Source organism: Anser anser (genome assembly GCF_964211835.1).
Source record: "Anser anser genome assembly, chromosome: 1".
Lineage (NCBI taxonomy): Eukaryota > Metazoa > Chordata > Aves > Anseriformes > Anatidae > Anser > Anser anser.
In genome coordinates, this window is record NC_139720.1 from 44,825,345 (window position 1) to 44,847,318 (window position 21,974).

The 21,974-nt window shown below is 43.4% G+C and overlaps 1 protein-coding gene across 1 annotated transcript in view; it reads left to right on the top strand.

Moving 5' to 3' along the window:
* The window catches only part of GRIN2B (glutamate ionotropic receptor NMDA type subunit 2B), a 199,370-nt gene that overhangs the window by 159,244 nt on the left and 18,152 nt on the right, over positions 1–21,974 (top strand). The window contains exons 5-9 of the mRNA XM_083844055.1: positions 7,119–7,327; positions 7,634–7,805; positions 8,485–8,638; positions 10,190–10,315; positions 13,374–13,603. Of these exons, the coding sequence (XP_083700181.1) occupies positions 7,119–7,327; positions 7,634–7,805; positions 8,485–8,638; positions 10,190–10,315; positions 13,374–13,603 (891 nt within the window). The remainder of the gene's footprint in view (positions 1–7,118; positions 7,328–7,633; positions 7,806–8,484; positions 8,639–10,189; positions 10,316–13,373; positions 13,604–21,974) is intronic.

Sequence of the window (21,974 nt, forward strand, 5' to 3'; positions counted from 1 at the left end):
ATTGAATGGCTATTAGAAGCAATTCCTGCTTCTGCAGGTGCAGTGGAGAAAGCAGCCTTCCCCAGGTGGTGGTGGAAGGTGAGCTTGAGGTTCAGGAAGGAGTGTTGTTTTTGTGTGAATTAATTTTGCATGTTGAGCATTCACAACCATTTCTTGCCTGCTTTGGTTGATGTGGCTAATTAATCACCCTAAGTGTCTGTAAACAGGAGATTTTTTTTTTTGTTCTCCGTGGCATCTCTTTACCTGCTGCAGACCAGCCTATGCAAGGCTAGAGACCTATAGCATCCCAGGGATTGGAAATAGCTGGGAAGTCAGCAGTGTAAGTGTGAGAGTCACAACTTAACCAGCTTGGGTGAAGGCTAAGAGGGATGTTCTATTCTCAGGGCCCTGGAGAAGGTTACCTCATTCCATGAATGAGAGAAATGTGAGCTTAGGAGGTGAAGACATCAATAATAGGAGCCTTTGTGTTCACATGGATTAGCTGGGGGACAGATATATGATGATTAAGATTGAGTTATGACATCTGCAGACTGAAAAGGTGAGGAGAAAAGGCTTTCTACAAAGGAATTACTCCTCTTGTTCCTGCTTAGTTAAGCCACTGGACTACAAAGGCTCATCTGGTCCCATCCCTGCCACTCTAGGCAGTGACATTGCGTAGCCCTATACAAACCAGTAGTTCTTCTTCTTGACCCCATTTTAGTTTTTTTCATTTCTCCTTTTGATTTGTTGTTCCAGAACCTCCCTCCTCTGATGGTTAAAAAACATCTTGTTTTCAAGGCAATTTTTCTCACAACCAGTTGTTCTTGTGCCAATGTTGTTTTTCTGCTTTTAAAAAAAAACACAACTTTTCTTCCTCCCTTGTGTATCTGTCCCCCCTTTATTTATACAGAGCAATCATATCCCCTCTTGGCTTTCATTTATCTAGGTTAAACAAGCTTTTTAATCTCCTCCTTCAAGGCAGGCTCTCTGTTTCCCCTAATCACTCAAGCCAAGGTTATTTTTGATAACTAGCTTTTCTGTAAGGTTCTTTGCTGCTCACCCAAACTGAGTGTAAAACAGCATGACCTATTGTCTGTTGAGTAATTTTGAGGTGAAGAAAAGCGTCAGCTACCAGATCCAGAAAAAAAAGATATCAGGGTTCTGCTGTTAAAATTTGCATTTGTTCTCTACCGTATCTCTGTGAAGCCAAAGCCTCCTATGATGACTTGGTTCCTGATATAGTTTGTATTTAATAACAGTAATGACATCTCTATCCACCCCAAAAGCCAAGCCTGTGGATCTACAATAGTTCAATTCCAGTGGAATATCTTGCACCAGCCTTCCAAAAACTCTTTATCCCCAATGATTTTATTTATGCATGACTTACTTCTTTATAATCTACTTCAGCATTAAGGTTCTAACAGCACCCCAAGGTTTACCATTACTTTTATGTACCCTAATCAGCACATACCTCCCATTGGCAGTGTCCCAGTTATAATTGTTATTTCTATGGCGTTTCAGTTATTCCTACAGTAGTCCTTTTCAGGTCCTGCCCAGTTGTTCTGGTTTTTCTATGTCCTCATTTAGGAGCTGTACGAATTGTACTGACAAGGCTCGTCTTTCTCCCTAGACCCTCCCTCTCTCCCAGAGGGGTTAGGTATGCTTTTCCATCAGCTCTATTGCCAATAACACTGCTATTTTCTGCCAGCTGCCCAACATCTTACCTTTACCTTTTCTATATTTGATTTTGCCTTTTCCGTGTATTAAAATCATATGTAAAAGTTACATAAGCTCTTTCCAGTTAACTATATTACAGGAAGGTAAATGGCAGGTAGCTTTCCATGCTTGCTATAAGAGTTCCCTCATCTAGATCTGTCAGACACATCTTTCTTTGTGTATCTCCTCATTTCAATATTATTTTTGAGTCTCATGACCTTTTCTGTATTTATCCACCCAGTGCACCCAGACATGAGAATGTACCATTGTCTCCATTTTACACAATGGGGAGTGGAGGGACAAGGGTGTTTGCAGATCAGGTCCCAAAGGTCCTTGGCAAAACAAGGAATGTGCCTTCTAATCCCTGCCCTGTGCTGTTGTCTTTGTGCTTCCCCACTGCAATGAACAAGCCCCTCAGCTCCTGGAAAACAAAATGTAATAAGGGAGGAAACACTGAATTTTCTGGGAAAAGCAGAAAGCATTCGAGTTCTAAGTGAGTTTGGAGTGGTCTTTTATTTTGTAAATGAGACCAAATAAGTTTTGTTCCTTTTCTTATGTCTCTTCTATACCAAGAGTGGAAGGAAGTGAGAGATGTAAAGAGTAGTGCAAGATGTGGTGCAAATAGGAGCCTGAATCAAAAAAAAACAATCAAGAATCTTCACCCAGATGTAGTTCTCCTAAACCCCAAATCAGAACACAAGGCCTCTGAGTATCTTGTACAAGCAATGTATCTGAACCTCTTCTTTTTTCATCCAGAATTGTACTCTGCTGCCTAGTCCTTGAAAGCCATATTTCTGTGAGGTTTTGTTTCTCTACCTATTGACATTAGTTGGAGGTTTCTCCAGATGCTTTTTTTTCTTCTGTGATCCTTCCTTAGCATACTAGGAGATACTCAGAGGTTGGTTTCTGCCTTGGCTGCAGCAGACAGCCTTGGAGATTCATGGGAGTAGCTTGTACTTGTCTGTACTACAAATCTGAGTGAAAGCTTTGTAAACGCTTAGACTGGGTGCTGGTCATTTGGTGGTTGCTTTTGCCAATGTAGCATTTAAGGTATCCACTGAAAGAGACTACCAGCTCTTGTGTTATAAACATCTTACTGACATGATAACACTGAAAAGAGCACATGCAGAAGAATAAAGAAATACACTCTCCTGGTATAAATTGCAGCAAGAAGATTTAGGTTAGAAATCAGGACTTCTTTTTTTTTTTTTTACCTTTTAAATAGGACAGATAGTTTGACTGCCCACAGAGATCATGGGCGCTCTGTCGGTGAAAAGGACAGGTTGGACAAACATCTGTCAGAAATGCCTGTTACAAGTTTTAGCTTCTCTTGGTAGGGGAGCAAAGCTTCTGTTAAGAATTAGTTTCAGGGAGCTAACATGCTACAGCACCTTTCATTAAGGATGTGCATTAACATACTGCAGAACACTTCTATTCTGGCTGCATTATACTGTGTTTAAGGCAATTTGCCAGCCGGCTGGAAGGTTTTCGGAAGGCTCTGACTTTTTGTAGGCAATCTTACCTTTTGTCTGTCCGTGATAGCTTATACACTTAGGCAAACCAATAGCATATATGATTAACTTTTTGTTCTACAATAGCTCTCATTTTCTTGTTTCGCAAACGCGTTGGACTTCTCCCAACAGCTTGTTAATCCAAAGTAGGATCCTATATTTGAAGGTGAAAGTTAGCTGCTCCCCTCCCTCAATGCCTTCAAATTAATCCCTAAACCAAAGTGACTTCCCTTTCTCGATAAGATCAGATGTGGTACAGACACAGAAGGGGGGATTTAAGGTGAAATTCTGGCTCTTAGGAACCCTTCCCTGGCATACAGGATCATACTTGGGTTTTGGAGAACATGATTAGAAGGTGTTTTTTTTTTAAGATCCCTAGCATCCTCATTTTTTGCTGATTCTGTAACCCTCCAGTACTCCTGGCGGGAGTTTGGATAACTGGGCTCTGATCAAAGAACACCCAGTGGGTCTTGAAACTGCAGGGTGACAATATGTAGGATGCCCAGGATGGTTTATTTTTCCTCTTTTTGCTGAGGCAAGCACTGAGCAAAACCTAAGTAATAACAGTTTACAAGCTGTTAATACCAAATACCCTGAGACTTCAGAAGTGCCTTGCTCTGCTCTGCACAGCTTGGCAGGTTATATTCTTTAAGAGCTGGCATCATTACCTGGACAAATCTGTGACATTTAATTCTGTTGTGGCTAACCTCTGTCCCCATAGTGAATTGCTCCTTCTCTCTCATGCCAGATTATCTAGAATACAATGCACATTTTTATTTTCTTTCTCTTGCATTGTCTCTGTCCTCTGCACATGGGGCGTTTCTTATTATCTTTACTGTCCCTGTCTACATGTTGCTTAAGTCCTCTCTTTAATTACATGTATACACATGTTTGATCCTTACATGCATGAGCATCTAAAGAAATCTGCCCTCTCTTAATTCATAAACCTTTTCTGACTTTGCTTGTTCGTATCATTGACTCATATCAATACATGCCTGCAGGTGTGTGAGTAATTATATGGCATGCCTGATTGTTCAGCTTAGCAAAGAAATGTAATATTTGCACATACTCTTGAGACAGTTTGTAGTTCATTTGAAAATGTTGGCCGGCACATTTCCTTACATCCTATTTTTCCTCCTTCTTGGTTAATTTATAAGGACTTTATTGGGATAATAAGGAAAGGACATGTACTACTGTATTTACAGGTGAGGTGCTCCAGCGCGCAGGAGGCCATGGTAGGACTGTCATTGTTGTCCTAATTTCATAATGTTGGCCTGTGTAGTACAACACTGTGAAACGTGCTTGGCACGCAGCCTTACAAAGTCCCCTTTCTGTCCCAGAGAACTTCTGGGTAATTACGAGTTGGGTTTGCTTATCTGATCTAATTTATCACTTAAGGGTTTATATCATGCCTATTACTGTGATATCTAAGTGCTGCTGAGATACTGCAAGATGTCTCTTTCATCAACTGCTTATTTCTATGATAAGTTAATGTTATTGAGCTGAAGTCTGGGCTGTTCTGTGCAGCATCTTAATCATTGGTCCCTCCTGAGCCCTGTGTGTGTAGTTATTCTGCTTGTCTGGTGGCCTCATTGAACGGGTTTTGGGGATTTGAGCTCAGTTACTTGAAGACTAGAATCGCACTGCAGAAATCTCTGGCTCAGATGATGATAAATTGATCTGCTCTGTCAATGAGCAGGAAGGGCAGGGTTGAGCAAACCCTGGGTGAGCATATGAGTGTATGCTTTCTATACCCTCAGAAATGCACTTTGCACATCCAGGCTTAGATAGGGGTGTGAGTACAGACCGTCTGCTGTGGTAGCCAACGCTACTTGCCTTTTGTGGGTGGAAGAGGCCACCAGTTCCCTGGGCTCCCAGTCTGCCAACTTCCACCTGCTGCTCAAAGTGTACGTAAAAATTAAAACAACATCCCCCTGCCCAATCAAGTGAAAAAAAAAAAAAAGAAGAAAAAAAAAGAGAGAAAGAAGAAAAATAGCTATGTACCCTGTTTGCTGGTCCAAGCAGGATGATTCCGGTGGTGGGGGAAGCATTAGGGGCAAACTTCCCTTAAAAATTTTTGGCAGCTGCTGCTTGTAAGGGTTCATGGGGAGGGTAAAGCCTGCTGCCCAGCCACTTCACCCGCTTCTTACAAAAACTGCAGCCCTGCTCTCTCCGGGGTGCCATGTTCACACTGCAGGGATGCATGGGGAGGCTGCTGTCTCTGGGTGATTTCTTCTGCCTTTCTTCTCCCTCTACCAGCCCCCAGTGTGGGTTTTTCTTTCATGGCCAGATGAAGCGGCTGTTTGTTTGTTTTGAAGGTGACAAGTGTTTTATGTGAATTCTGGCTGCTCTCAAATGCCAAACCCCAGCTGGGCTTTGAGTTTCACAGAATAACCGCTGACACCTAATGAGCCTCTAATAAGTGCTTCTCCCTCCCTTTCTGTCATTTAAATAAATAAATGACGGAAATTTGGCGGTGGTGGGAGGTGGTGTTGGATTGCAGTGGAATGAAGCTTTTCTGTTTACCCACTGAGCAGGTACATCACCAAAACCAGTCACACAAGCCCCCCCTCCACTGCCTGTCCCCATGAAGGCGTCTCAGCCCTGGCCTGGGAGGCTTTGTTTGAGGATTGAGCAGGAAAGTTCCTTCTTGAGCCCAGTTAGTTTCTTGCCCTCCCAGCTGAGCTGCGAGCCAAGGTGCTAATTAGTGTCAGCTGTGATGAGGGGAAATGAGAACAGAGGCGAGACTTTGATAGTTCAAAGTGTAGTGGTTGTTCAGGTGTTTTCTTTTCCTGGAATTTTTGCAAGGAGCAGTCTACCACTGGCAGTGGGTGTGCTACACGCATCAACTCTTCGGGGAACGGAGTGGCTTCAAAACAACTCTTGCTTGTGGCAGTAGGTATAAGGTGAAGGGGTCCCCATCCCCCTTCTCTGGTCTCTGAAGGTGTGATTTCTGTTTTCTGAAGAAATGGCAAATGAAAAGATATAAAATGGCAATATGTCATTATGGAAAAATAGCAAAAGTAGAAATAACAGATGCTGCTTGATTTTCATGTGTCAGAAACAGAACAATTGCTTGTTTTCAGCTAACATATGCAACCAAGTCATTGTGAAAGGACAAGAGCAGGTATTTTAATGAGCCCTTAGCTGGGGATAGGGAGAACAACTATTAAACAAGCATCTCTGTCTATGTTCATCTCCTGTGAAGATACTCCTGAAATTGCTGAACACCTTCAGTTGAGCCTATCTCCTTTGGTTGCCTATCTCCTCTGTCACTTGGAAGAACTCAGTCCTGACTAGGAGTTGGCAACTTTTTTTCCAGAATGAGTTATTTCTGGACAAAGGCAACTTTGGTTAAAATGAAACAATTTGATTAATTTCACTGAAAGCAAGCAAAGACAATTTTTTTGAAAAAATGTTTTGACTTTTTCAAGTGAGGTATTTCAATTTCTCTGTTTCAAAATTGCATTTTGTTTCAGGGTTGTTGTTTTTTTTGGCATATATTTCTCCTCTTTTTTACAGAAAAAATTACTATTTTTATTGTGGCTAGCAGAGTGAAATCAACTTTTCAGGAGACAACAAGCTACATGGTTGTTGCTTGACTGAGAAAGCTCAAAGACATCATGTCTATTTGACTAGGGTGATGGTATCCCCTTTGTCATCCACTCACTTGCCCAGAGGCTGAGACCATCAGAGAGATGAGACACCCCCAGACTCTTGCTCTCTTTCTCTCCCTCTCCCTTGGTTTGAACCCATTTCCTCAGAGCCTTCCCCCCAGAAATATCTCTGTCCAACACAGCCGTGAACTTGGGTTCTCCAGAGTGGTTCTCCTGCCTGGGCCTGGGGGAATGCGTTTGATACAGAGGGACGGGGCAGCTAGAAGTCTATTTTGTGTTGTGTGTGTCTCCACAGGTGGGGAAATGGAAGGAAAAAAAGCTGCAGATGAAGTATTATGTGTGGCCCCGCTTTGAGCTGTATCCTGACTCTGAGGAACGTGAGGACGACCACCTGAGTATAGTGACCCTGGAAGAGGCACCGTTCGTCATTGTGGAGAATGTGGACCCCCTAAGTGGCACCTGCATGAGGAACACTGTCCCTTGCCAAAAACGCATTGTGACTGAGTATGCATCCCTGGGTTTTTCTCCTCCCATTGGGTTCTCCCTTCTCAGCAGAAAGTAGAGCCTATTGGGCCAATACTGGCACACCCTGATAATCCTTTTTAGAAAAGTCACCTCGCTTTGCTCAGTCTGGCCCATGCCCGTTCATGGCTGGCCCCACTGGGCAAGTCACTGCAGTGTGTCCAGCACAGATATCACAAGTGAAGTTCTCCACATTGTGTTGTGGGAGGGGGAGCACATACTGACAGCAGAGGGGAATTAAGGGAATATTCACCAGCCTTCTAACCCATTATTGTTGTGATTGTTCAGGAACAAAACTGATGAGGAGCCAGATTACATGAAGAAATGTTGCAAGGGGTTCTGCATTGACATCCTCAAGAAAATCTCAAAGTCTGTCAAGTTCACCTATGACCTCTACTTGGTGACTAACGGCAAGCATGGGAAAAAAATCAATGGGACATGGAATGGAATGATTGGAGAGGTCAGCAGCAAAGGGAGGGCATGGTGGGCTTCATTCTTGGGCTGGGTGCTATAGGTCAGGTCCAATCTCCCATCATTTATTGTGTGCCCTGCCAGGGAAAGGACAGAGGTGACTCTATAGAAATGATTGGCTTGGATTCTTTCTGGGTGCTGTGTGAATTAATCTGCTCTGACACTCTGACCATGACCACCTTTCCTGTTTGACGATTAATTATTATTCCCTATAGTGTCACAAATTTTGCCTTTATAGTCAAAGAAAGAGTGTGATATCCGTGCACCAAAGAGGCTGCAACCTAGATTAAGCTTAGATCATATATAAGATGTATAAAGAATGAAATAAGACTTTGCAGTGTTAGAAGGAGGAGAAAGCAAGGACAGAAAAATGAGATAAGACGTCTTCTCGGTGGATGATGTGTTTATCCTAAGACCTCTGCGGATTTATTTTTTATACGCATACCAGCTTTGAGGGGAAGATAAATGTCTATAGATTCACTGAAAGAAAAAGGTGTCCTGATGAAAGATTAGAAAGGAGAAATGATAGAAACAATATAGGGAATGGGATTACAGGAGTAAAAAGGACTGCATGGAGAGAAAGGAGGGTAAGAAGGGGCTAGGTTGTGGTGCTTGAGAGGGGCTAGCCTTGGGTCTGTGCATGTGAACTCTTCTTTTCTGTCTTCCAGGTTGTCACCAAACGGGCCTATATGGCTGTGGGATCCCTCACGATTAATGAGGAACGTTCAGAAGTGGTGGATTTCTCTGTGCCCTTCATAGAGACGGGAATCAGCGTCATGGTGTCACGTAGCAATGGAACTGTCTCACCTTCTGCCTTCTTAGGTATCATTTTAGTCTAAAATTAAAATTTCACCCAGTGTTCATAAAAAATTAGGTGAAGGTTACTTGTGATTCTTAGCCTGAAAGTCCCTTTTTGGGAATACCTGTGGGACAGGTATATAAAAATAAACTGTGATGTTTTAGTTCTAAATCCCAAGCAAGCGAAATCCAGGCAAACGCAAACAAGCACTGCCCAGAAGTTCCAAGGCATTTCTCAGTAATCCTAGCAAAGAACGGGCTCAGGGTTGTCATCTACCCTACAGCATGTGGTATCCCAGTGACTCAACTAATAGCATGTTCAAACAGTGTAGGCCAGAAAAAAAAATTGATTCAAACCTTAGAGCTGGTATGTGACTGTACTTAGTGATAACAATTAGCAAAGAATTGCTGCGCTTTCAGAGACATTATTTGTAAAGAGAATATTAGCTTGATCCTCCCTTGACAAGGCAACTGGAGGAAGTTAGAGATCTAACAGAGCTTTTGAAAAAGGGTTGAGCCGTCAGTTCTTTGCTGACACTGTGCATCCCAGTAAAATGGTTCCTGTTGCTCTTCAGTGGTGGAGGGTGGTCGGAGAATGCAGAAGTGATACTGCATTTCCCCCAGGCATCCATGCCTTCCCAGTAACTACTATTTGGCTTTACAAAATGCTTTATGATGCAGCAAACACAGCATATGAGTTATATAATTACCGTCTGCTCTCTGCCAGGAACCTGAGAACACTTACAGAAATAATTTTATATGGTCAAAGAAAGTTTTCCAAACTCCTCTTGAAGAAGGAGTTTCATTACTGCTTACTCTTCAGCAATTTTTGCCTTTAGCCAAGGCAAATTGGCTTCCAATATTTCATTCATATTACTGGGGTGTGTAAAACCAACAATAAACTAAACTCCAAATTTTTAAATTAAAATTAAAATCAAGTTGCAATATTGAGTATAGTGTGGACCAACGTCCTAGGTTTCTTTGATCTGGTACAGTACCATCTTCACCTGTTTGTGCTTGCAGATGGAGAAAACCTAGCAAAGATCAAGCACTTGCAGAATGTGAATGCTAACATTTCTAGAATGAGCCAGTGTTCCTGTTGCTACAGGAATGGAATAGCTGAAAAACTACTATCATTATGGCTGAACCTCAGAAATTTGGAGATGCTCTTTGGCTCAATAACATCTTGAAAGTTGGATCCTTGTTTGAAACTCTGCCAGTTCTGTTTGATTTTCCCCCACTCTCTCCAGATGGTGCTGGAGGACTTCCTGGGAACAATCTTTTATCAATGCATTTTATTTTATCAATGCATGTCACAGCGGCTGCATGTGGTTCCAGATGGAGCCATGTGTCACAGATGTAGCTGTAAGAATGAATGCAGTCATTACAGGAAAAGGAAACTACACTTCTACTAATTCAGGACATTTCTCAGACTGGGGTTGAAGGCATCTCCATAACTCCTGTATTTCCCAAGCCACACACTCTCACTGGGGTGCTCTGGGGGGCAAAGGAAGGGAGGGGCGAGGTGGCTGCGCTACGTTGGGCCTTTCAACATGTTTTTTTCTTCCTCTCTAGAGCCATTCAGTGCTGATGTATGGGTGATGATGTTTGTGATGCTGCTTATCATCTCTGCAGTGGCCGTCTTTGTCTTTGAGTACTTCAGCCCTGTGGGCTATAATCGGTGCCTTGCTGATGGCAGAGGTAAGGGGAGCTGCTCCTTGCCATGAACCTCTCTTGCTTCCAATCCCGGCTCCTTCAGCACCAGCATTTCCTTTGTATTAAATGTGATGCAGATACAGCCCACTCTGAGCTGTGGGTTCAGACTGAAGAGGACAGGGAGGGAGGTGGAAAACGGCTCTGAAGAGAACAGATGTAGATAATAGATAATTTGCTTGGCTTGGGAGACTGAATGTGGCGTCTTTCATCTCTAAAGCACACACTAGCTCCAATTTGTTTCTCATTGAGGGGAAATGGGTGCTGGTAACTGGTGCTGGCAGTGCCTGCGGCGCTGCTCTCTCTGAGGCAATCAGCGGGCTCTCTGTTGTCAATCTGCCCTTCAGTGCTACGTCTACCCAGAAAACAAGCAGCTCTGCCGGCCCCCTGGCATAGTGCTGTCCTCCAGAGCCCACATCTGTCAGCTGGGCACGTCCTTCCCCTGCTTGGCTCTCTGGCTTGCCAAGGCCAGCTGAGAAAGTGGGAAGCTTATTTCCCTGGGCGTGGGCGAGGAATTATCTTGTAAAGGCAGGAGGAAAGATGGGAACAAGTGAGTGACCTAACTGTGTGGTTCTGAACTTCAGAAGACAGCCCAATGAGTTAAAGAGAGGATGAAGAGAGAGCCTGATAGACAGCATTTTTTGCCTTATTGGCATGAAGACAATTAGCAAGTTTAACCTGCTGTCGTCTCCTTATCTTCACCCCCGACAAGTCAGCACTTCAAACCTTTCTGGGACTTACTGGTCCCAAAATGGGACCAATGATGGGAGAGAGTCCAGAATGATGGGTGGGAGACAGTTACTGGAAAATGCACTCATTTGCTCCCCAGTCTAGTACTTTGAGTGAATTCATACTATCAGATTAAAGGGGACTGAAAAAAAAAAAAACCCAAACAAGTGTTAATAGGAATGCAGGCAGAACCACGTACACAGGGAAGTGGAGAACTCCCTTATCGTGGAACTGTGTAAGGCCTTCATGGCAACTACTCTTAACCACACAGATCTTTGGATACAAGTAAATATTGTTAAACCTGTGAGTCTCCTGGGAGGTGTTAATACAGGTGTGTAACTGGAAACAGTTTTTAACACAGGTGTGCAGTCATGCAGTTATTAAGTTAGCTGAACTGCAGCTGCAGTATCAATATTTCTGAGTAATTAGGAACGGTAGTGCATGATCAGGCAGATATTATCGCTGACAGACGTAACGTGAAGATGTAGAAAGCAGCTGCAGAGACTGCAGTGCCTATTTGGTAATGAATGCTCTTGCTAATGTTTCTTTGGCTGCGTTCAAACTAATCTACCATGGTATAACCCTGCTCTCACACCTGGATTTTCTCTTTAAGGACATCCAAGAATTTCTTTCCAAGACAGGCAGGCATACCTTAAAGCCTTAGCCCCCAGTTATGTTGGTTTGTTTTTGTTGGGTCACTCAAAGTTTGAGAGCTCAGAATGATTTGGGTCCCTGGTGTGGACTGGAGACCCCCATTGCTGTCTTGGTTTGTGGCTGACAAAGTAACTGTGAAAGCAGATGGGGTGATTGGTGGAGAAGGAACTTGTCAAGATTTCCTCGCACTCCACAATTCCCACTAGTGTTTTGCAGGGCTTGCACTCATGTCTTAGGGCAAGTCCATACCTTGCAGTACTGCACCTTACATATGCACGTGGCTTAGATATCTCACTCATTTGAGTAAAGAAGAATTTAAAACTACCGCTCCAGAATGTAAAAAAGGCAAGGAGTGTCAAACCATGCTTCTTATAGCAACTTTGCCTCCCTGGCATCTAGAGGCTCCAGTTTTGCCAGGTGATGATTCTACTTAGAACTTGGCGTGCAGTTCCCAGAGTGAAAAATGAGCCCCTTGAACCTTTCAACTGCATTTAGAGTGCACACAGTTAGTGCTTTGAGATGATCCATAAGGTTCCCTGCTCAGCACTTTGGAGAGGAGCTATCAATAGACTTTCTTCCCTTTTGTTTCTGCGCTGGAGCCAACTGTAACCACAGGCAGCAGCACCAGGCTTCAGCCTACCCAAGGAAGGAGGTAAAACATGGGATGCTAAACCAAGGGGTTGCAGAGCTAGGGTAGCACCACTGGAAAAGTGACAGGCACTACTTGAACTGTGCCAGAGGGCTTCAGTCCTAAGAGAATCTTCTCAGTGCCTGAAGCAGGATCCTTACAGTAATTCCAGCTGCAGTCTCCCTGACAGCTTCTCTTGCGCTCCAGTTGAACAAATTTTGGTTTTGGTTCCCAGTAATGGCACTGGCGTATGCTGGGGATCTGAGACTGCTGAGAGTCAGCCAGGATTTCATGAGGTTTCAGGCATGGTGCTTCATGAGCACACGTGGCTTTTGGGATATGAGTGAGTTTCTACTCTGAAAAGTGAGTTAAGGGGAAAATATCAACTTCGTAAACATTGTATCTGCTCTTGAAGCTGCTGATTTTCTCGAGAGACTGAAGTATATGTCACATGTAGCTTAGATGCAGCACATGGAGACAGGGAGTTGGTTCTTCTCTAGCTTGTGCATCATCAACAGACTGGGTAATGAAATGCTCTTGCAGAGGTATTTGCAGAGCCTTGTTATTTCAGATAGTGCTCTTTCATGCACCTGTCCAAGTACAGTGGTGGCCATATTTTGCACAGGTGTGTATTGAGAGTTCAAGAACAACATCACTGTTGAACAGCTAGAAATGAGGATAGAGTGTTTTTAACCAAACTCTTTTTCTATTGACTATACTTGAACTGAAATTTAATGTTTCAAATTCTACATTTTCTAATCAGGTACAAAAAAATCCTTATATAAGGCTTCATTGGAAATCTGTGAGATAGAATAAATACAGAAGCCTGAGGATATTTTAAAAAATCACTTTTCAGGGTCATGGTTTGCTTAGATATAGTGTCTTGAACATGGGAGCACAGCTGTGGACATTCATCTCACGTGGGAATATCTCTGCTCTTAACTCTGAAGTCAAAGCATGTATGTAAAGAGAAATGCATTCCTCTCACTTGTTTTGAGATACTCACTGTGGGGTCTTGTTTCTCAATCACTCTAGAGCCAGGAGGTCCCTCTTTCACCATTGGCAAAGCTATCTGGTTGCTGTGGGGGCTGGTGTTCAACAACTCTGTGCCAGTGCAGAATCCCAAGGGTACCACTAGCAAGATCATGGTGTCAGTGTGGGCCTTCTTTGCTGTCATCTTCCTGGCCAGCTACACTGCCAATCTGGCTGCCTTCATGATCCAAGAAGAATACGTGGACCAGGTGTCTGGCCTGAGCGACAAAAAGGTAATGGATCCACCCAAACCCCCAAAGCAGCCTTCTTCACAGAAGAGACTGCTCTACCCTTTCTCCTTTGCTTTTACTGGGAAAATGTCCAGGTTTTGTCAGTTACGACCTTTCTGTAGTCCCTCATTTAAATAGCACAACTGCTCTTTGCTGGTATTCAATTGCATTTTTACACATTTTAAGCACTTCAGAAGTGAATTATGGAAGCTGAACTGAACTGTGTTTACTTGAATGATCCTAAACAACACTTTGATTGGCAGCAAGAAAGGAATTAATGCTGCTTTGGAAGTGACGTGTATAATGTCTGTAACCCGTTTTTTGAGGATGAAATAATTTGTCTGTGTGGGAACTGTGACCATTAGGCTAGCAAATATGATCTGTTAGTTTATTCTGGGGACGAGTTCTGCCCATGGGGGTAAATCAGCTTGGCTTTGATGATTTACTGTTGCTTGCATTTTAAGTTATACTGCCATTTTTTCAAGGCCTTTGGAGGCTTAGCACAAGAGATCGTTCCCTGTTCAGAATGTGTTTCACTGCCTTGTTTACATGCACTGAATTTTGTTCTCGCAGAGCATTTGCTTTTGTTGGGCTTTGCACACCGAGGATTTTGAGGAGATTGCTCATGCATTCAGGGTAGCACTGTCTGGCTCATGAGGGTCTGAAGCTGTGCACACTGCTTTATTTTTGTTTTGTTGCAAGGTTACTCACAAGGAATTGAGTTGTGCGAGGCTCGATTACCCATGCTGAATTTGTTACTCAGTCACTGGGGCTGCTTAAGGGGTCATGTCATTGTAGGGCAACCAAATGGCAACAGGCTACACACATCGCTGTTGAGGATGGCAGCAAGAAGAGGAATGCAGGTGTCAGTTTGCTGCTGCTGGACTGGTTTTAGTTACTGTCTCTTGAGTCCCCCGTGACAGTCTAGAAATAAATTGCGGCCAGGCCTCCTGTATGTACCGTGTCCTGTGCAGCAGGATGGAAATTCCGTAATGGATTCATTTTTAAGAGATTTTTTTTTCCTCTTTTGTTGTTTTTTTCCTGTAATGAAATATGGCACAGATAATACAATCCATGCAAAAGTGCTCCTGTTATTTGTTTTAATTCCAACCTCAATTTGTTCCACAGTGTCTCCACAATTGCAACGTGCTGTGTTGAGGGGGGGGGGGGTGAGAAGGAGGATGTTTTTCTGACAGGCAGAGGTTGTAGCAGAGACACCTGAGAAACTGTGGACTCCCTCAGACTGAAAGACGCTGTTCAAAACCAACCAGCCCTACCAGAGTTAACATTAGTTTGTCATCATTAGGTTTTCAACTGTTTGAGCTAAATGAGGTAGTTCATACCTGTGTCTATTGTTTCAGGCTGTGCCTAGGCTCATGGAGAGAGCTATGCTTTCATCCTCATGTTTTTCAAAATACTTTCCATACCTGCAGAGATATGTGTGTGAAATACCAATTGAAAGTGGTAACTCCTGGAGCTTCACAGAGGCTTTGGATATAGGTCTCTAGTCCTATTTTGGTCAATATCACTGTAAGGTTGTCTGTGTGTATTGGACGGAGGTAATTTTCTTTTGCTTTTCTTTGCTTACATACCTCTTTTTGCTTTTGCTTACCTAAAGCACGTGCTGGGTGTCTTGGGGAAGAAAAAGGTCACAGCACATACTCAGATGGTTGTGATGTGCCTCAAACACGGCTGCTAGTGCAACTGCAGCATATGGGTAAAATTATGATCTACCACAGCATCTGGAACCAGATGAAAATTTGCTGGTAAAAACTGAAGGCCAACTGCTGCCTCTGGAGAATAAAGACAGGTGGGAAAAACTCCATCCAAAAGGCTGAGTGAGCGAGCTTGATCTGCTGGGCTCTTGGATTTCCACTATGTACATGCAGAGGAGCCTTGCAGAATTTGAGAGCAGTCATTCAGGTATACATTGCCTTGCTTCAGGATGCCCTAGTTGGGAAATTCACCTTTCTGAATCTCCTCTCTTTCCCTGTTTCAAAGCTTGCACACTGCTTGCAACCCCCTCAATGTACATACCCCAGAGATGGAGGTGTGTTGTGCTCTTCCTCCCTTTTCCTGCCAGCTTAAATTAGCCACTTCAGATTTTCAAAGGCGGTCTGCTTGGATGCTGTGGGCCTTGCCCAGGAAGAGCTGCTCCAAGAGCTGCCTACAGCTGTTGACCTGCTGCTTACCCACAAGAGCAGGCTGAAACGCTTCAGCTGTCTAAGAACTGGGATGGTGTCTTGGCTGTGCCCCAGCATTTCCTTCCTAATTCAAGACTGGGCTAACGTCAAGCCCCTGCTGTGCTATGGGGATGCTTGAACAGACCTGTCTGAGCTAGACAGGGTGGTAGGTTGGATGGATGGTGCCTGGAGACTTGCTGTGCTGAGCTTCACGACCTCTGCTGCTCCCCCCCCAGCCCTGAAGGTGCGCTCTGGTGGTGTTCACCCTGCTCAGTGCCACACATTTGTGCTCAGCTGGCCAAAAATTGATGCCAGAGCGGGCCCAGGAACCCACGTTCCCCCACGTTAACCCTTGCAGCTGCTAAATAACACATCAAGCTGTGTCTCTTAAAGCCAGTGCAGGTGTGGGCAGGTTCAGGGAGGAGAAACTTGCTCCTCTTGGGCAGCAGCGCTGGCCCTGCGTGTCCTGCAAGCGAAGAGCTGGTCTGATGGCATCTCCCTTCCAGCCATGCCCTCCTGGCTTGCCCTCCTCCTGCACCGACGCCACACCATCGCTTGTCACCTCCTCCAGGCCACCTTGTGCAACAGCGTGGCTGGATGTGGTCCCGGCTGTGTCTGTCCGGAGGCTGCTGCGGCCACCACCCCCTGCAAAAGCCTGGACAGCAAGGTGGCCTGTCACAGGGTACCGCGGCCAGCTGCCAGGTCTGGATCTTGTCTGTCTGTAATCAGGAGATGTAACCCAATTTCCTATAACCGGAGAGCTTCAGACACATTAGAGAAACAAGTGCCTGCGGTATTTCGGTCTAACGAAGGCAATAAATACAGGAAAGATTACATAAAATGAGCTAATGTGTGAAATAATCTAATAGCTATACATAATTTCCATTCATATACAGTAGTAATAGAATAAAAGCAAATGTGGACAGCCAGCAGGACATTTAAATAAAATAATTTAGAATGCAGTAGGTTAATAATAATAATAACAAAAAAAAAGTATCCGTGCCTATAAATTAGTTGAAAATGCCAAAGAAGCTAATAAAGTATTAAAATGGTAATTTTGTAATTGACATAAAAAGGAAAGAAATGGATTTCTGTATGCCTGCAAATTAATACAGATTGTTGGAATTTCACATGTATTTGATTTATTTGCTTTTTAAGAAGTTAATGAAATGTTGAGACAATGGGTCTGTTTCTATGCAGCATAGGTCAGCAGATTTTTTTGAATTGATAACTTTTATTTCCCAAAAAAAAAAAAAAGTTTTGGAGTTTAAACTGGCCAAATTTTATTACTGAAAAAAATCTTGGGAGTGTGCAAGAAGGCAGAGAGAAATTCTGATATTTGCCAAAGTAGACCATTTTAGTATACTTTTAACAAAACATTTTGTTTGATATTTCTGATGTGTATTTTTTACTTACTTATTTTCTAAAGGCAGTAATCATAAAATTGACCTATATTTAAGAAAAAGGAAACAAAAAAGATTTTTCTGTAATGAAGGAAAGGGATGGAAAGAGATAACTGAAAGACAAAGAAACACGGTATTTTGAGGTGAATTAAGCATTTCAGGTTGATACAAAGCAAAAATCTCGCTGAAGAAACTGCAAAAATGAATCTGCTTTATTCCTGCACTAATAGATGCTTGGCCATGAAACTGAAAAATGAATTATTTCCCACATTGTACTCTGCGGCACATTAAATGTAAATTATACAAGGATCCTAGATATCCAGAACACTTAAGCGTGTGCTTAACTTTGCGCTCATGAGTGGTGATATTAAAGTCAATGGGCTATTATTCACATGATTGAAGTTAAATGCCTTTCTGAGCTTGCAGCTTTTGTACAACAAATACCTGCTCTGGAGAAGGCTAGGAGAAACGCAGAGCAGATATAGCTGCCAGCCAGAAATTTTTCCAAAGAGACCGTAAGTGGGGCTCGGTCTTCAACCCAGAAAGGTGCGTCAGAGGGAAGACTGTCTAAGTGTATTGCTTGGAGGCAGCACAAATCTTCCACAGGATTACACATTTACTGTCCATGGACAGTTGTGGTACTTTCACAGATTTCTGCATGACACAAAGGAAATTTTATGTGGCAATGTCCAAAAGCAGAAAATATGTAATCCTCTCAATAGCAGTATGATTTTTACTGTAAAAACCTCTGTGGAGATTACAAATTAGCTAGAAACAAGTAAAACCATGCCCTTTCCAGTGGAGACCATGCCCAGTCCTCTTGTGATAAAGCAGAACCTTTCTTCAAAATCCGTAGAGTCCTAGCCTGAGACACATCCTACTTGGCCAAAAAATAACAAAATAGTGTCCCCAAACCTTACACCATAAAGTTGAATTTCTTTCCACAGTGCTTCTCTGGGGGTAACATTTTCCTGTAAATAAGTTGAACTGCGTTCAGTCTTTTGTTTCTGTATGACCTTTATATATAACATTAGCGGTACTGACTAGTGGTTGATACGACAAATGTTGGTTCATAGTGAAGTGCAGAAATTCAGACCTCTGAAAGTCTCAAATTTTATGCCTTAAAATCTGATGATTTCCCTATCTATTTGTAAATCATCATATAAAAATAATAAATAGTGCAGTATATGCAGTTTAATTGCATATTATTCTAAAATCTCCAAAGGAATAAATAAGTACAGCTTATCACATTAGTAATACATCTTTCTAACCAGTGACTTACATTTACTGTATACATAAATATGAACACAGATAATCTTTTATAATTGTAGATAAGTCCATTTATCATAGATTTAATCATCCTTCATTCTTCAGCTTGACATAATCTTTATGTTTTTTGAAATCCTTTCAACAAACCTCCATGTCCATGTGCTAAAAAGTGATTCAGTAGTTTTATGGCTATAAATCTATAAATGTTTAAAGTCAGTGTGGTTTCAAGTGTGTGCTCCCCCACACCCCCTTCAGTTCTACTTTCTTTGTCATTCCCCCTCTTATTTAAGCTCAGTGCTGTGTAGCATTGAGCAGCAAGGAGGCTGCGATATGCTTTAGCTTCGGCTCAGCCTCTCAGGATACTCTCTTTTTTTGTCAATCAGGAGGGATTTAGCAGCAGTAAAAACTTGTAATGGGACTCTTCAGGATTAGTGGCAGTTTAAATGCAGTTGGGAACTTGAGCAGGTAGAATGCAAGGGGAGGAGATACACAAAGCAAGACCGTAGGCTGAGTCTATCCTTGCTGGAAAGGGAAGAACGCAGCACAACCCCGCTGGCTTTGCCCATGGTGCAGGTGGAGGCTGCTGGAGGAGGGAGGTCAGCTACATAGCCACAGAGCATTCCTTAGCTTCCAGATTTTTCATTCCTCCTGGTGTTTCCCGAGCCTCAGCCATGGCCAGCCCTTCCTTTTCATCTTCCTTCTCACCACCTCTCGCAGCTTGCCCTTTGGAGATGCTGGGAAAACTTGGTTGCTTCTGTGCTAATTGCTTGGCAGCCTGGAAAACGTTGTCTTTGGAGAGTTGCGTAACAGGAGGGGGGAGGGAAGCAAAGGATTGTCCTGCTTCTTGCATTGGTGTAAGTCAGCAGAGAAAGAGGCGATGAATATTTTTATTTATTATTTGTACAGTGCCATAAATGTACTTGGCACTCTGCAGTCAAATAAAAGATAATGGCCCTGACGCCAGGATTTGGCAGCCTGAGAAGTGAGAGCTGACCTCCCTCATCTGAAAGATCAGGGATGATATCCTTGTGGGAAAGGGATGGAAGGATGAGATCTACAGGATTAAAAATATATATATAACAACCCAACTCGCTGCAAATTTCATTGCTTTAGTCTAGCATCAGGTTGCTGAAGCGGGTTGGCTACTATTTGTGCTTGAAAGATAAGAGGCTCTGACCTGCCTTTCTTAGTAACGATGGCTGAAAACCAGAGTTCCTCCCTCCCCCACCAAACTACATCATCTGAATTTCTCAGAGAGTTTCATAATTTGTTAACCAGCTGTCTCATGTGCAAACAAAGCAGATTTCAAATTCCTCTGTACTTAGCTGCCACCTCTCCTCTCAAGGTCTTTTTCATCAGTCAATTTTCTCCCTCTGAATGAACAGGTACACTTCCAACAGTATTAACATAAGCGTGCTAACCAGCATCTTTCTGCCTCACTAATTTCTGTTTTGTGCTTGCCTGAGATTATTCAGAATGTGCCTTTTGCCCCATTGTGTTTGACTTCCAAAGAAACTGACTTCCAAGGATGAAATACATGGCATGATTTGATGCTGGGAGAAACAGGTTATCTCCAGCTTACATACATGCAAGCAAAACTTAAGTGTCCTGTAGGTAATATCACGTAGCCCACATAATTGTAACAGATATGACTGTGTGTATCTCTAATACCACACCCACTAGTATTGGGGCTGTGCAAGGAGCTTTCATGTCTGGCTGGTGAAGCTCAGCGATTCTACTACAGGTGCTGTTTTCTGGTCAAGCTTGAGAGACACCTAACAGTGTGGCTGCCATGAAGCCCGTAGCCTGCCAAACGTGTCCTGAGGAAGTTTTAAAGCCTTAGCGTTATCTTTTGGGCAGAGAGGCTGCACAGGTTCCACATAATGCTCACACACTCGGCAGCTGGGTGGTACAGTCTCAGGAGAAGCCTGTTTTTCTGGCAGTGGGTGGACTCTGTCCACGTGTGAGGGTGCGATCCCTGAATGGCGGCCTAGGCCTGGGGTGTCCATAGGGCCTGGGCCAGCAGAAGGGCCGTGTGGTCCCAGCACGTGCTTGTAGATCTGGCTGCGGAAGATGTGGGACCCCTTAAATGCCGTCTGTGAGGCATCAGGCTGCCCTGCCTGAGGTTTGCAGTCTTCTGCTCTGTGCAGAAGCAGCACAGAGCAGGTCTGCACGGAGCAATCCAGCTCGCAAAGAGGCTGCACAGTCCTACAGTGTGCACTGCTCTGGCAATAACTGCATGTGGTGGAGGCTTCTTCCACCAATTGGGTTTCTGCTTTCATCTCAGTTATTTTACAAGGGCAACTATTTTTAAAGCTGCTATATTTGAAATCCTTTCTTTTACTTTCACCTGCCCCCACCCCCCCCACCTCTGCATTGTCCCTAGTTGCTCTGTTCACTTCCCTGACCCACATGTGTTACTGTTTCACCACTAAACATTCATAGACATTTTTCTTCTTTTTGCTGGTCTGACCCACTCTACATCTTCCTTTAGAACTGGCTTTAATCTAATTCTTTGCCAGCGTTGCTGCGGTCAGCTGCAATAACTGATAACTCCTTTCTCAGACTTATCTAGAGGAATTCATGGGTGAAAGTGCTATGCAAAATAAGAAACATCACAGGGTATTTAACAATACAATAAACAACAAAATCAAGGTCTGAGGAAGCACAAGGATTTTTTATGACCTTCCGAAACTAACTGAGTTGTATTGGATTTTATGCTGCTCGTTCCTTATTTATTTATTTATTTATTTATTTAAAGTCAAGGGGTGTTGTTTGACTGGTGAAGACAAGAAACTGAGATTTCGCCACTGCAGTCTTAGGGCTGGTTTCTCCTTTGGGGCCTGACAATCAGGAAGAGCTGATGAGGCCACTGGATTCTGACCTGTAAGGAGTCTCAGCCACTGGTGAGGGGGGGGAGAGTCATATCGTGAGGGAACGTGGAAGACGAGGAGAAATTGGAGCTAGGAGAAAAGGAAGGTCTGAAAATTTGTAGTCACTTGGAAGCAGCTGTGAGTTCCATGTTGGGAGTTAAAAAAATGTCAGTAACATCAAAGCTTGGTGACTGTGCAGAGGAGAGAAAGATGCTTTAGGAGTGAAGCTTGAGAAACATCTGTACAAGAGATTCATGAGTAATAGAAGAAAGAGCAGCACAGTCTCTTTAGTCTGCTGTCCTCACAGATTATTGTACCAGTGCTGTGATTTAGGTTTGAAGTATGATTTTTTGCCTGTGCTGTTGTGCTGGCACACGCCTAGCTGGGATGCTGTCGTGGCAATATAAAAGTGCCCTGAACCAACATACCAGTAGAGCAGCCAGCTGGGAATCTGTAGAGCACTTCCTCTACCAGCATAGGTGATGGGACACAATTAGGTGGAAGTGCCTATGTGCATGGTCAAGCTAGATAATGAAAAGAATACAGGAAAAGCCCTGCAGATGGTGCTGGCAGTGATGACTGACATTCTGGAAACAAACTGGTCACCACCTGAATGCGGATCGGGACACAGTTACAGCTTTGAAGA